General features: G+C 37.1%; 2 protein-coding genes across 2 annotated transcripts in view; one reads left to right on the forward strand and one right to left on the reverse strand.

Annotated features, from left to right (window-relative positions):
• LOC139814959 (cilia- and flagella-associated protein 44) overlaps nt 1–15,780 on the forward strand; it is a 33,674-nt gene that overhangs the window by 3,551 nt on the left and 14,343 nt on the right. Inside the window, 3 exon segments of the mRNA XM_071781495.1 lie at nt 960–1,104; nt 8,909–9,105; nt 9,244–9,483. Of these exon segments, the coding sequence (XP_071637596.1) occupies nt 960–1,104; nt 8,909–9,105; nt 9,244–9,483 (582 nt within the window).
• Nucleotides 11,219–15,679, reverse strand: LOC139814963 (uncharacterized). The gene is made up of 2 exons (XM_071781511.1): nt 12,835–15,679; nt 11,219–12,770 (listed from the first exon to the last, which is right to left on the reverse strand). Exon 1 carries the CDS (start codon nt 15,659–15,661, stop codon nt 13,691–13,693), a length of 1,971 nt encoding a protein of 656 aa, XP_071637612.1. The 5' UTR covers nt 15,662–15,679; the 3' UTR covers nt 11,219–12,770; nt 12,835–13,690.

Genomic DNA, 15,780 nt, shown 5'->3' on the forward strand with positions numbered 1-15,780 from the left:
TTATCTTGTAATGAAATAAAAATAATATAAAATGCTTAAAAATTTTACAAAAAATGTTTTTTACTAGATGAAAAAGTATTACAGATTTATTAATTTTTTCTGACAATAGTATATTATACAACTAGTGGAAAAAGTGGTCGATTCTGAATGAGTGTAAAGTTGGTCGCACGAGCGAAGCGAGTGCGACCATCACACTCATTTGGGCTCGACCACTCTTCCCACGAGTTGTTCATACTATTTTTCTTAACAAGAGCGTGAAACAAGCCGCTTTTCGCGCTTGTTTTACAATTTCATTTCTCCACTAGTTGAGAAATGGCTCCATTTTTCAACGCTTACGTCATCATTGCGAAATGGATCGTTTTGCTCACTCAAAACAAGCGCGAAAAGCGGCCCATTTCACGCTCGCGTTAGGAAATAGTTATTTGTGTAACAAGTGCTGTAAGATGAAAATTCCCGGGTGCGGTTACTGCACTCGCCTTCGGCTCGTGCGTAAACTCCGCACCCGGGAATTTTCATCTTACAGCACGGCTTGCACACCATATTTTATGTTGCAAGTGCCTGGAAAGTGGTCTATCACGCACGCGTAGCGTGCGTAATGGGCCACTTTCCATGCACGTGTTGCATAAAAGATTTTTCCACTCATCTTTCAAAATAGTCCACGGTTCAATTTTGAAATAAAGACTTTATGAATAATTATATAGTGTCCATTTTCTCGAAATTAAACAATATTATATGTTAATTACAACTGCGCCAAATATAATGCTTATTCATATACTTTCAAGTTAAGAAAAAATATTGTGTAAGATAGGAATCGGACTTTTAAATAATATAATAGTTTATGGAATATTTTCAAATTTTATATGTGGCCTCAAACTTTTACCCGGCAATGTATACTCGATTTTTTAGTTTAGATTCACTTTTATTTGACTCCGACTTATTTAAAATCATATTGTTTTTAGGTTGTATCAGGCTGCGAATGGGGAAACATTTTACTGTGGGAAGAAAGTTTAATTACTCTTGAAATATGTAGAAAAAATCGGCAGCCGTGTCACGCTAAAGCGATCACACAATTTGAGTATATGAATGGGGAGCTTATATCAGTTGGTAAAAATTCTCTTTATGTTATAACTGTATCCCCGATAGAAAAATTGCGCAAATATTATATAATATTATATAACATTGAAATTTGACAAAGTGTTAAAACTGCAAAAAAACTTATGTGCGGCTAATCTTTAATATGGGACAGGTATTTATTTCCCTTTCTACGTTCATTGTTCCTTGTGCGATATATTTTTTATGTAACATGACTTCGTTGTTTTAGTAATCTCTTGATAAGGACACAAAACTAGTGTCGAAACGTCGAATTAATTAATGTAATGCAACGATATTAAACGTTAGTTTGGGCAAATAATCACTCTTGTTAATTTTCACTGATGAAGAAAAGAATTTTATATCTTATTATATAATAATTGCATCACTTAATTGAGAGAAATTTTACAATTATTCTGCTAAGATGATTTCTCATAATACAGCGTTCTTGCTGGCATAAAATTTCTGACTTTTCTTAACGGGGATGTGATGAGAAATAATAAAGAGGATAACGAAAAAAATATTTATTAAAGTATTATAGTACTATATATTGAATAGATGCAATATCAAAAACTTCTTATAAAAATATAAATTATTACGTGATGATGTTAAAACATTAAAACCGAATAAGTAACATTTACTTCGCCAGTCAAATAATTAACCTAATTAAGGGCCGGTTGTTCAACCTATTGGTAAACTAATATAGTTAAATCATATATGTGTCTTTGTTTTTTCTTTAAATAAAACAAGGATAGACATATGATTTAACTATTAGTTAGTTTATCAATAAATTGGAACAACCGGCCCTAAGACTTTAATCGACTATACTGGCAATGATTATAATCGTAACAACACTAACAACGATTATAATCGTCGTGACGAATCGTTACCCCGTTTCGACAAAGGATTCTGGTCATTCTAAAATTGATGTAATTTTAGATGCTTATTGACTGGCGAAGTAAATATTACTTATTCGGTTTGAATATACACCTTTGACTGAAAATCGCTGTTCCATCTTATTATTGTTTGTCATATCTTAATACATGTTATTGCGATAAATATCACCACATGCCTCAGTGGTCGAATTGGTATGACACCCGTCATGGGAGATTCCAGGTTCGAACCCTGGCTGAGGTAATATTTTTCGCAATAAATTTAATTATTTAATTAAGATGCTTATATTATAAAGCATCTAAAATTACATCAATTTTAGAATGATCAGAATTGGTTTTAATTTGCATTTAATGAAATCACTTATGTAGATTAAATATGATCCACAACAAAATATGGTTTTAGTTTGCATTTAACAAGATTACTTATATGATCCAGAACCATACATGATGCAGAATATTCATATATGAGACTTTAATAAAAAGTTAATGTGTTCTATATGCGACTTTTACTCAATTCAATTACGGCTTTAATCCAAATTTGGTTCTAATTTGATTCTTATTAAAACGTATTTTAGTTTAAATAATATTTAAAGTAAAATTTGTTCTCATATTTGTCGGACTTAACATGTATTTATTTGATATAATATTTGATTCAAATAAAAAAGTTAGACCAATGTTGAGTAGGCATTAATTTGATTTTGGGAAGATTATGATAAGTTAATTGGAAAAGTATAGATTAAATTTCATATTTAATTAGCTTTCATAACAATAATACAGTAGTAAATGACTTCATTATTTTTTTGTTGACGACTTTTACAAAAAGATAATTACACGGCATAGAAAATAATTTGTGTCTAACAAGCTGATCTATCCATAAGTTTATATAACTGTTATAAATATTCTTGTAATATATTATTATACTTAACAATCAAATTAATATGAGATATTATTTCTAGTTTCAGTTTACACAATTGCGTTTTAAGTTCGACAAAGTCCTTATCGGCACGCAGTTTAAAAAATGTCTGTTAAGTTAGCACTCCCCCCCCACAAAAAAAACGAAATAACACATATGCAGAAATTAAGTGCTCTTTATGTGCTAATTATGTGCTTTATTCACGATTTTTGTGCTCGAGCGGTTTAGTGGAAAATCGCAATTGAAAGGGAGTGCTGGCTTAATGTAAGTTAGCACCCACTCATTAAAATTACATATAAAATAAAAAAACTCAGTATGCTAGAATTATGTGCTTCTTATGTAATTTCAAAAGCCTTAAACAAAATCAGCCTATCTGTAGGGGAGAAGGAGGCACTTTAAGACAGAGGCAGTTTAAGACATCTTGAATAAAGAATAAATTTGTCACTTTTTTTCATGTTAAACGCATTTTTCGGTTGGCAACCGGTCAATAGATAAACTTCACATGAAAGCTTCCGCGCTGTTAGCTGTCAAACTAATCTACTGTTAGTGATTTTCGCTGGCTGTTGTAATTATTTTGGCTCGCAATGTAAGTATTTTTATATTAAACTATTGCTCAAAAGGAAATTCACTTGTATGTTCTGGTTATGATCATATGTTTTGCGTTGTAATGAACAAAATACAACAACATAATAAAAGAGTTGATATAAAATATTACGTTTTCTTTTTTGAAGTTAGGGTTGGGGCAGTATTGGGCAAAGAGGAGAGAAAGAGAGAGAAAGAAAGAGTTTGTGAGACTAATTTTAATTAAGGTTCCAATAGGTGGACACTTATGTTTATTTGATTGCCTATTACAAATTACCTACTGTATTGTTAAAGAAAAAAATATATTATTAATTTTTAATATATTTTTTAATATATTAAAAATATATTAAAAAAGGTTTGTAAAATGTTGCCTAGCAAGAGATTTATTACTTTTAATGAATAAAATAAGAAGACGAGAATTATCTCGGTTTTTTATTATCAGTCCTAAACTGCCCCAGCAGCGTCCTAAACTTCCCCTCCAGGGAGGCAGATTAGGACGGAAAGAATATTTTTTTAAAAGGTAGAAACAACACACTATTCTCAAATGTGTTTGTTTTACCATACGTTTATATTGAGCATTAACAACCAAATTAACTTATAATTGAGTTGAAGAACCAATTTCTTAGAAATTAAGAAAAATATGAACTTTTAAAAGAAAGTGTCCTACAGTGCCCTCATCTCCCCTAATAGTTTAAAAGATATACGCCAAAAAAGATTTATGCACTATTAATATAAGAGTAAAGTGCCAGTTAAAATACAGATAGCGAATTGATTTTTGTCTTAAAATATTCCTCAATTTGTGTACTTTCAAAATATGCACAATAAGATTTTCGTGCTTATCCTCTTTGGCCGACAAACCTCTCCGAAAGTGAGCACCATTATACTTACAAGAGTAAAGTAGTTAAAATACAGATATCGGATTGATTTTTGTCTTAAAATGTTCCTTAATTTATGTGCCTTCGAAATATGCGCAATGAGATTTTTGTGCTCATCCCCTTCGGCTGGTACTCTTGTAAATATGGTAGTGCTCACGTTCGAGGCGGTTTGTCGGCCGAAAGGGATGAGCATAAAAATCTCATTGTGCATATTTCGAGAGCACTTAAATCAATAAACATTTTAAGATAAAAAATAATTCGTTATCTGTATTTTAACTGGTACTTTACTCTTGTACGTATGAGGTGCTCACGTTCGGCTCGAGATCCCCAAAGGGGATGAGCACAAAAATCTCATTGTACATATTTTGAAAGTACACAAATTAAGAAACATTTTAAGACAAAAACTAATTCGGTATCTGTATTTTAACTGGCACTTTACTCTTATGTTAATGGTAAATAGAGATCTTTTTTGGCGTATATCTTTTAAACTGTTACAGATATTAGGCTAATTTTGTTTAAGACTTTTGAAAGCATATAAAAACCACATAATTCTAGCATACTGAGTTTTTTATCTTATATATGTAATTTTAATTAGTGGGGGTGATAACGTAGAGCTTAAGCCAGCACCCCTACTTTCAATTGGCTACGTTTACACCCTGAATTTAGGCCGCGGCCTATACCTCAAATTCGACCTAAATTATTTAGGCCGCCTTCTGTAAACACTTGATAGGCGACCGGACCTGCAGGCTTCAAGTCAGGCCGCGTATTTTAGTGACCCGACCTGAAATAGGCCGTTATCATTTGCGATGTAAACGCGCGATTACGCGCGCGACGCGTCCTAAAAGGTTTATTTGCTTGTTCGGATTCGTTGCAATTCAGGGCGATCTCAAATACGATCCCGTCAATTTTTAGGTCTCTTTCGGTGTAAACAAATGATGACTAGACCTACTTCGGGTCACAATATAGGTCAGGCCGCGATCAGGTCGCTGGGTGTAAACGTAGCCAATTGCGATTTTTCACTAAACCGAGCACAAAAATCATGAATTGAGCACATAATTAACATATAAAGAGCACTTATTTTCTGCATATTTGTTATTTCGGTTTTTTGTGGGGGAGGGGTGCTAACTTAACAAACATATTTAAAAAACTGAAAAATGTATTTAATAATAATTGATATTGTGAAATATTATTAAGCACCAAGATCCGCTTTGACCGAAAATGGCACTTTTCTCATTGTGTTATTTTAAGTTTTCTTTTTTTTTTTCTAATTTTGCATAAAATACTTAATTTTTTTTAATTGACATTAATTTTATTAAATATTTTATTAATATTTTAAACAGTAAAATTGTAATAATTCATTTAAAAAACTGTTATATAATATATATTATACTATAGTTCGAGAGCGAGGTGAACAGAAAGGAAAGTAAGTAGTGGCTATAGGGAAGGTGAGTGCACGTGGCGGTAGTAAAAGCGAGCAGTGAAACGAATGAGAATAGAAAGAAAGCGGTGTTTGCCGAAAGAATTGTTTGCGGAGGCTTTAAAGGTAAAGATTGGCAGTTAAGGAGAAAGAATGAGACGGAGGGAGGACAGGAGAAGGAGACGAAGACAGGAAAGCATGTATGTTAATAGAGAAAATAATTAGTCTTGTTTACAGATACCGAAAGAGGAAAGGAAAGGAAGATGGACGGAAAAGTGGAATGTAGAGGGACATTAACAATCAACAGGGAGGTGATAGAGACGATAGCGGAGGAGCGAGCAGCAAGAATGACGAAGGAGCTTAAGAAGGAAATAGAAGAACTGAAAAGAAGGATGCACAGAATGGAGCAAAGCTCCAATAAAAGGTAAAAGGAAGAGGGACGAGAGTGAAGAGAGAGGGGATAACGGATATAAGAAAAAATGGTGGTATGAAGATGATGAAGAGAACGATGAAGAAAAAAGAAGGAAGAACGTAATAATTAGGGTAGAGAGAGAGAGAGATGGGGAGGAGGTAACTCAAATTGGAAAAAGGTGAAGCAGTTATTTACGGAAGGATTGAAAGTGGAGGTGGAAGTGAGGGAAGTGAACGTGATGGAACAGACAGGAGAATGGTTAACATTGCTGGTAAGGATAGGAAGCGAGGAGGATAAATGGAAGGTACTTGAAGCAAGAAGAAAAAAGGAAGTAGAATGAAAGTGAAAATGGACGAGGACAAGTCGATTGAGAAAAGAATAAAAAAAGGAAAAGAGAGAGAAAGAGATGAGAAAAAAGAGAGGAGGAAATTAGGAGGAAAGGGAGGTCGGCAGAGGAGAAATTACGAAGGAGGAAAATCTCCTACTGAATTCAGACGAGGACGAGGAGGACAAAGGGGAGGGACCGGAGGGAAGGCACTGGAAGGGGTATGGAGGGTGTTAGTATCGTTATAAGGTCACACAAAGGCCAGGCTTAGTATATAAGCAAATATGTAAAGGGTTGGGTACGTCCCTACAAAACGCCACGTGTGTTATATGTGATGTATTGTGTAAAAAGGAAGGAGTGGGAGTATGTAAAGGTTTTTTGTAAAGGTTTGGGTACGTTCCTCAAAAACGCCCTTTAAGGCTCCTTTGGGGCGAATAAAGTATCATTCTACTACTACTACTACTATACTATAGTTTTTATAAATAAATATATTAATCTTATAAATAAAATAATAATAATTAATATATTATTCTGCTTGAACTCCGCCAGTGGTATTAAGCGCTACTGCCGGTCCCAAGCCTGGACAAAGGAAGAGGGTTCGGGGGCAAAGTTGGCAGCCTACCCCCGGTAAAAAATTTAGCACGCCCACAGAACCAACAAGTTGCCTCGGAACAGGACGGATACAACTTCGACGACACAAGCGAATCACAGGCGAATAAAGAACAGAAGAACCATGAAGAAACAAACCTGGAGAAGGAACGCCCTGAGATGCGGATGCTGGAACGGCAGAGAACAGAAAGTCTTGCTGGAGATGGAGGAGAGGAAGATCGATATATGTGCACTGTCGGAGACCAAGAGACGCGGGAGAGGAGACATCATCTACCCGGGCTACATCCTTAAATACAGCGGGACAAATAAGGACAGACGTGCGACAGCAGGCGTAGGAATACTGATCAAAGACAAATTCAAACACAATATCGAGGACATCAGTTACACAGTGAAAGAATCATCCGGGTGACCCTCGATCTGGGAAGAGAAACAATACACTTCATCAGCGCCTATGCATCCGACACCAACAAAAGCAAGAAAGAGATAGAGATCTTCTACAACACTTTGCAGGAAGAGATAGATAAAGTGCCGGACGGAGAGAAAATACTGATAATGGGAGACTTGAACGCCAGAATCGGAAACACGGCCGTTTATGATGTGACGCAAAGATTCAATGAGCCGCACATCAATGACAACGGAGAAAAACTAGCCTTCTGTGCTCATAATGAGTTAAGGATAAACAATACCTTTTTTGATCCTAAACCGCAGCACAAGATAACGTGGTCTAACACAAGGGGTCAAACATCCACGATCGCCTTTAAATTATCGTATCGAATCGAGCAGTTTACCCCAGCAAAGTCATTGACGTGCGATCTCTACCCTCGGCGAATGTCGGATCGGACCACCGCCTACTCCTCGGGAAAATCAGGATCACAGCCCAGATGAAGAGGTAACCACGGCCGAGAAATTAAATATCGAACTGATGCAGAACCAGAAAGCATTATACGAAAACAGACTAAGGCTGAAACTGGAACAAAACGACGTCGCCGAGGGGGACAACGTAGAAACCAGCTGGTCGAAGATCAAACAACACATGATTGAGGCGGCAAAGGAAGCCCTAGGAAGCAGGAAAATCAATAAAAAACGCAGCCCCCCAGAAGAAGTCGTGGTTCAAGCAAGAGGTAAAGGAACTCGCCAAAGAGAAAAGAGAGGCCTACCTAAGGTACCTAAACAACAAAAACCCTGAAGAATATCAGAGATATAAGGACACGAGGAACCGCGTGAAAATGGAAATGCAGAGAATAAAGAGCGACTACTGGGAGGCCTTCACCGCGGATATGGAGCTCGACCTTTACGGGGCGCAGAGGAAAGTGTGGAGCATACTGCGACGAAGGAAGGAGGAGGTGAACGAATACGTACAAACGCAAACGATTTCCAAGGAAGAGTGGACGAGCTACTTTCGAGAACTCTACCAGAAGGAAAAAGGAGAAAATACGCAAGTAGAAGAGAACATCGCAGCAAACACCCACATCGACCCATTAAACAATTGCGAATATTTCTGTAAGATTTCCATTGTCTTTTAGCTAACTCTACATCAAATCAATGCAAAGTCGGATAGCACAACATATAAATAGTATTAAGTATTTGATGTAGAAGAATTGGCAGAAAGAAATTTTATATAAATATTATTCGTAATTACTCAATTAACATAAGAACAATTATGATGAGGTCAAAGAAAATAAAAAAATATCAACCAGTATTCGACACTGATGCATCGAATTTATGTCAACTTGACTAATCATTTATAATTGGAAAGAAAAGTCTAATAATGAATTTTTATAAATGGGTTGTAGGTATGGATGGATGGATTCGAATTTGGTTCTATGAAACTATAGATCAAGCGAATTCCCACAATGGGGAGCGTATCCTAGAGATTCAACCTATTTACGAATATCACATCAGTGAAAATAATGGAGCAAACGGTTCAATGCTAATGTGTATATGTAAACAAGAACCAGACAATCCAGAAAGTACATTCTGGTATGCTCAAGTAAGTAACAAATTCCTATTATAACAACAAATATTCGAAAGCATCGATCTCGATGTTAGTCAATTTAATATAAAGTAAATTTATGAAAAAAAAATCAATGAAATACTTATGCAATCTTAAAATAATTTGTTTTTCTAGGACGGAAATTGTGGAATTTGGCTTATAGATTTGCATACCTTGAAAGCAGAGCTACCGCGAAAAATATTTACGTGCCACGCGGGAGGTATAGCCGACATGGCTAATGCAACGTGGGGTCCTTTTGTAGCTACCCTTAGTAAAGCTGGACAGCTGCATATTTATAATTATCTGAAGAAAAAGTTAATTCTAGTGCATAAATTTAACAACATTGGCAGTCAAGTTGTTTGGTTCCCATGTCAGGTAAATTAGCATTATTTTATGTATCTCGAGCGCTAAGAGCGTGATTCTAGAACGCAGCCTAGATATTGAACGTTTTGGAAATTTTGATGAAATAAATGAATAAAAATATTTCCTTAATATATACATCTTATTAAGGATGTTTGTGTTGTACAGTACCAGCAAAAAGTGATTAAAATTTGAAAACTGCAGATTTCTTAGGTTTATATCGTTTGAAATATAAAATAAATAAATTTATATTACATAAGAAGTTCAACTATCGTAAAATAACATGATTTTTAACATCTTCAAGAAAGGGAATATTTATAATTAATATTTTTCGTAATCAACGACAGAAAATTTTGGTCTTGAAAATGCCCTGAAATCAACTGCAAAAAACGAAAAAAACAAATAATTTATAAGACGATTTTCGGTTACTATATAGGTATCGAATAATTTAAATATATATTTAATATAAAAGTAATAAGTTATATATATTTAATTAATAATTTTAAAACAAAATGTAAACCTAAAATATACCATTTAATGCCAGCTTTAAATATGGCAACACCGCATTATTTTCTACGTTGGCATTACTCACCTTTCAAGCGCGGAATCAAAATCCCGAAAAATGTTAAATATCGTAAAAAATTTCGATAAAATTTCGATATTGACTCGAAGTGTTTACACTTTTAATATATCGATCTGTACTGCCTCACTGCGATGTTGCCAAGTCTCACAGACTAAAATGGGTTATGCAGCGTACTGACCACATTTTGCTACAGTTTTAGGTAAATAACTTTTAAACGAGTAAGTGGATCCAAATGAACTTTTGTACGAATATTTATCATAGTTTCATTATTAGAGGATATGTACAAAATTTGATTTAATTCGTAATGCTACACTTCCTCATCAAATTATAAGAATAAGAAGAAATTTCATACGTCAACAAACTTTTGATTAAAATATCTCAGAAACTAAAACCGTAATAAAAAATCTGACATTTTTTAAATACAATGTCGATACAAGCTTTCGATTGCGACTAGTCTGAATTGGTGCAGCCAATCCCGAGATGTGATAAAAACACAGGCACACAAAAAATAAAAAGTGTCTTGGCCGAGACACTACACTAATGTATTCCCATGTACTTTGACCCGCTGAATCCGAATCCGAAGTCAGAATTGTCAGATTGGCTAAAATTTATGAGATAATCTCAAAAAACATACTTTTTTAGTACATTTTGAGCCGTAATGAAAAAGCGCGAGCTAGCTTCGAAACTCTGACCGTGGATTCGGATTCAAAAGCTTGAATTACATAACAATTGACTAGATTTTTTAATAAAAAAATGGCAGATCCAATATGGCGGACCCACTATGGCGGATGTTTCTTCAAATTGATTCGATTCGCTTGAAACTTGGTACTCGGGGGTTTTGGTGGTCGCTGAGTACGAATCTGATGTCAGTTTTCCAAAATTCAAAATGGCAGATCCAGTATACCCGATGAGTTTTTGAAAATTGACCAGATTCGCCTAAAATTTGTTACTCGAGAGTTTTCGGGGTCGCTGAATACGAATCTGACGTCAGATCATAACATAATCACACTGAAAATGCAGTTTTTCCCACATGACTCTGAGAAAGTACAAATCTTATATATATATTTGACGTCCAAGACCACAATAGAGTCAAAGTATATCCATGACTTGATCCTTCTGCAACCTGGGTACCTCCACGTGGTGACGGTGGGCAACGGATTTATTCCGGCGAAATTCCTGGGTTAGATACTTGACGCCGTCATGGCAGAGGGTAACAACCTTTTAACGATGCAGGGTCTCGGAAACCCAGTATCGGCGACTGGTTAGGATGGCTTCCGGGAGGGCAGATCGACTGTGGATGCGATCTTACGCATTCGGGCCCTCCTGGAGTCCGCGATGGAGGCCGACAGGGTGGTGTTGGGCGTTAGCTTTGATGTAGCTAACGCCTTTAACTCCCTGCCGTGGCCAGTGATAAGGAGAACGCTAAATCACCACGGCGTCCCTCCTTATCTAAGGGCAGTCATACATAACTACCTCCGGGACAGGAGGCTCTTGTACACCGACCGCGATGGTGTAGTAAGGGTCGGGTTAGTCGTGCGGGGGGTTCCACAGGGGTCAGTACTTGGTTCACTTCTGTGGAACCTGGGGTATGACTACCTCCTTCGGATCGCCCTTCTCCCGGGATGTTGGCTAAACGGCTTTGCCGATGATACATTCCTGGAAGTCGAGGGTAATACTTGGGATGAGGCCCGAGCAAAGGCGAATGTCGCAGTGAGGGCAGTGGTGGCTACAATGCGCAAGTTGGGCCTTAGGGTGGCCCCCCAGAAAACGCAGGCTGTGTTTTTCTACGACAAGTCTGCGGGGAAGCCGCCCGTGGCCCATATAGAAGTGGAAGGAACCCGTATCTCCGTGGGGGCCAGCATAAAAGTGCTGGGCCTCTGGTTGGATGGCTCCTGGGGTTTCGGTGAGCACTTTGCTTGTCTAACTCCCAGGGCAAAAGGTGTGGCAAATAGCCTGGCAAGGCTGATGCCTAACCTGAGAGGAGCAGGCGGTCGTGCTCGCCGACTATACGCCACGACCGTGCAGGCCGTGATGCTTTACGGCGCCCCAGTTTGGGCGCCGGCTGCGGAAGGGTCACGCGTGATTCAGATGAAGCTGCGTCAAGTTCAGTGTGTGTGTGAGTGACGTAATCAGACCAGTCGCAGGTATTAGGTTGAAAACCTTAAAAAGGCGAAATTTCTGGGTTAGATACGTATCTATAACGCCGGAATAAATCCGTTGCCCACCGTCACCACGTGGAGGTACCCAGGTTGCAGAAGGATGAAGTCATGGATATACTTTGACTCTATTGTGGTCTTGGACGTCAAATATATATATAAGAACAATTAGTATGTCGTGTTCGCTTGGAATAACAAAATCAAACAAAGGGCTTGCGAACCAGCAGGTTGTTTATCTTATCGTGTATATTTCGAACAAAATAATGACAAACGTTTCGGCCATAACTGTGGCCTTCTTCAGTGTAACAAATAGTCGTTAAAATTTAAAACATTTCCCTCTCCAATAATCAAAACACCATTCGCTTACAAAAATTAGATTACATACCCCCTTATAATTAATTCGAACGCCATTCGCTTACGTCGTCAATAAAATCGTCGCTTCAAGTCCGATCATAGCTCGTCGACGTATTAATTCGAGCCTTCCCTGAGTCGATCGAGGAAGAATCCGTCTCCACCTCGTCCACATTGCGGTCACGGATTAGGAGGGACTGAGGTTGAATATCCTTATGTGAGATATTTAATTAAGATTTAGTGTTGAATTCAACGTAACTCAATTGTATTAACTACCTTCAACAGTCGAAACGCTCCTCGAGAGACACATGTTTGGCTATGGTCGGTCAGATGTCAAAGGCGAGAGTTAGAGAATTATCGCAAGGAACATGTGGAGGGGACAGCGTATGGGAGGGGAAAGAAACCTTAGTGGGAATCAGGAAGGCGGGAGAGCGTTGAAGATCGGGAGATAAGCTTCTGGCAGAAATTCCGTGTCACTCTGTTTATTAAGACCGTCGCTCTGTCTTTTAATATGCAACATTTCAGAAATGAGACGTTTATTATATATAGGTTCATTGTCTAAGATTTTTACTCCTTCCCAATCTAATCTATGATCCGTTTTAAGGCGATGTTCAGTAATGACTGAAGGAGATCCGCTTCTTTTCATAATGTCGGATTTATGCTCTTTAATCCTGGTTTTAAGCTGTCTTTTCGATTGCCCTACGTAAGTGGCCTCACAATCGACACAACTTATCTTATACACTATTCCACAGTGTGCCGATTTTTCTAATATATCCTTACTCGTCGTGATAAACTTGTTCAACTTGAACGGAATCGTGAAAGCCGGGCGGAAATTAATATTTTTGGCTAAAGTCGTAAAGCCATCTGAAATAGATTTTATATACGGAATAGTAAAATTAGAAGTCCTAACAAATTGACTGTTAGGTTGTGTATTATGAGCAAGGAATTTAATCCTTCTTTTGATCGTAGAAAAAATGAAACCAAGCGGATATCCATTACCTATTAAGTAATGTGTTAATCGTCTGTTCTAAATTTTTCTTATGGAACTGTGGGTGAGACAGAGCGATGATCTTATCTGTAAGGCCGTATATTACGCCTCTTTTGTGACAAAGAGGATGGTTCAAATTGAAATTTAAATACCTGCCAGAGTAAGTAGGTTGTGGAAATGGTCAAAAATAATCCTCTTATCCTCTATTACAATGGTAACATCCAAAAAATTAAGTCTGCCCTCCCGTCCGATTTCACACGTAAATTGCAACCGTTTATGCAAGGAATTAAAGACCTCCAATGTATTCTCGATCTCATTACATGGAGCATCCATTGCAATGTCATCAACATATCGAAAATAAAATTGTGGAACATATTTAAGTTGTGAGATTGCAACCTGCTCTAGGTCACACATGACCATATCCGCCGCTATCGGTGATAGGGGAGAGCCCATTGGACTGCCAAAAATTTGTTTGTAAACTTTGTTGTTGAAAGAAAAATATGTCGAGTTGAGAATCAGTCGGATTGCAATTGTGAACTCGTCCAACGGAATGTCTGTGAGTTTCGAAATCTCATTCCACCTTTTTGTAACACTATCCACCACCGGGTCTGTTGGAACATTGGTAAACAGTGAAACGACATCCAATGATATCAATGTACAATTAGAGTCGAACGGCTTACCATTTAATTTGTTAACCAAATGGTAGCTATTTTTAATATGGCTGGGAGATTTCGAAACACCTTCAGACAAAATTTCATGTAAACAGCAGGCAAGCATATACAAAGGGCTGTTAATAGATGATACAATTATTCTAAGAGGATTGCCAGGCTTGTGGATCTTAGGCAATCCGTAAGCTCTTGGAAGGATGCCATCCGTACAATTAAGTTTTTTATACATGGAGTGATCAATATATCCCTTATTCTTCCATCTTGTTATTAAAGAGCGTAACTCGCTCGAGAGTTTTTTTACCGGATCTTTTACAATTACTTCGTAGAAGGAAGTATCCGAAAGTGATAATTCCATGTTCCTTACGTATTCGACCTTGTCCAAAGCTACCGTGACACTGCCTTTATCCGCTCTTGTGAAAAGAATTTCCGGATGTTCTTTGATAAACTTTTTAGTGGAATTAATCCATCCCAAAATCAATTTGTCGATCTTGGTAACCGTAAGTTTTTTGTTGGCAATTTTGTTAAGTAAAGATACCGATTCGTTTCTGACCGCCCCTCGGATGGATTCTTGGCATTTATTAATATTACCTTCTATATGCTTTATGAACTCAGTGATCAATTTAGGAATTTCAAACTCATTGATCGGAACCCCGAACCGTTCCCCCAATTGTAACAGGTAGACAATTTCATCCGGGATAGTATATGTGCTAAGATTGCGAAACCAACCATGCTGAAGAGAATCTAAAGAAGATTCTTGTTTGAAATTTTTTGCCTGAAGACTAACATGACATGCATTAGGCCCCGGATTGCTTAAAGAAATTTTTTTCCTCGGAATGTCAGAATCCACCAAGTTTACATCAGAACAAAAATAATTAATGTCACCTATCATCGATTTCTTACGTTTGTTAGAGATATTAGTCAACCAACTTATTTTTTTGTCAACTCTTTCCTTTCGGCTGTGCCACAGATGACTTTCGACAATTTCCTGGCGAGCAAAGAAAGCATTCCCGATCCCTAAAGGAAATACATTGGAGATCGACTTGTAAACTCTGTACATATCATGTCTAACGCACTGTAAGCTTTTGTACGCATCACTCAGTTCGAGCCTTAGAATGGATAGACCGTACCTATAAGAGATCGTATTAAGTTTGTTAATGTACTCGTTTTGCACAAGTTTAATGTTACTTTTAGCTCTATTCAAATTTATGTGTGAAGGGATCACATCCAATCTAATGCACGATCTTATAAATCTAATTTTAATTCGCAAAGAGACGCACGTTTTCATTAACTTAATATATTTGTTAAGTAATGAGCAGCAATAATCCCCGAAATAAGTTCTGATATATTTAAAAAAAGGAATCCCTCCCATACGCTGTCCCCTCCACATGTTCCTTGCGATAATTCTCTGACTCTCGCATTTGACATCTGACCGACCATAGCCAAACATGTGTCTCTCGAGGAGCGTTTCGACTTGAAGGTAGTTAATACAATTGAGTTACGTTGAATTCAACACTAAATCTTAATTAAATATCTCACATAAGGATATTCAACCTTAGTCCCTCCTAA

The sequence above is a fragment of the Temnothorax longispinosus genome, chromosome 6, assembly GCF_030848805.1.
Source record: "Temnothorax longispinosus isolate EJ_2023e chromosome 6, Tlon_JGU_v1, whole genome shotgun sequence".
Lineage (NCBI taxonomy): Eukaryota > Metazoa > Arthropoda > Insecta > Hymenoptera > Formicidae > Temnothorax > Temnothorax longispinosus.

What these genes read in the sequence shown, in the direction of transcription:
- LOC139814963 (XM_071781511.1), bottom strand. Translation starts at nt 15,661, where the DNA reads ATGTTTGGCTATGGTCGGTCAGATGTCAAATGCGAGAGTCAGAGAATT.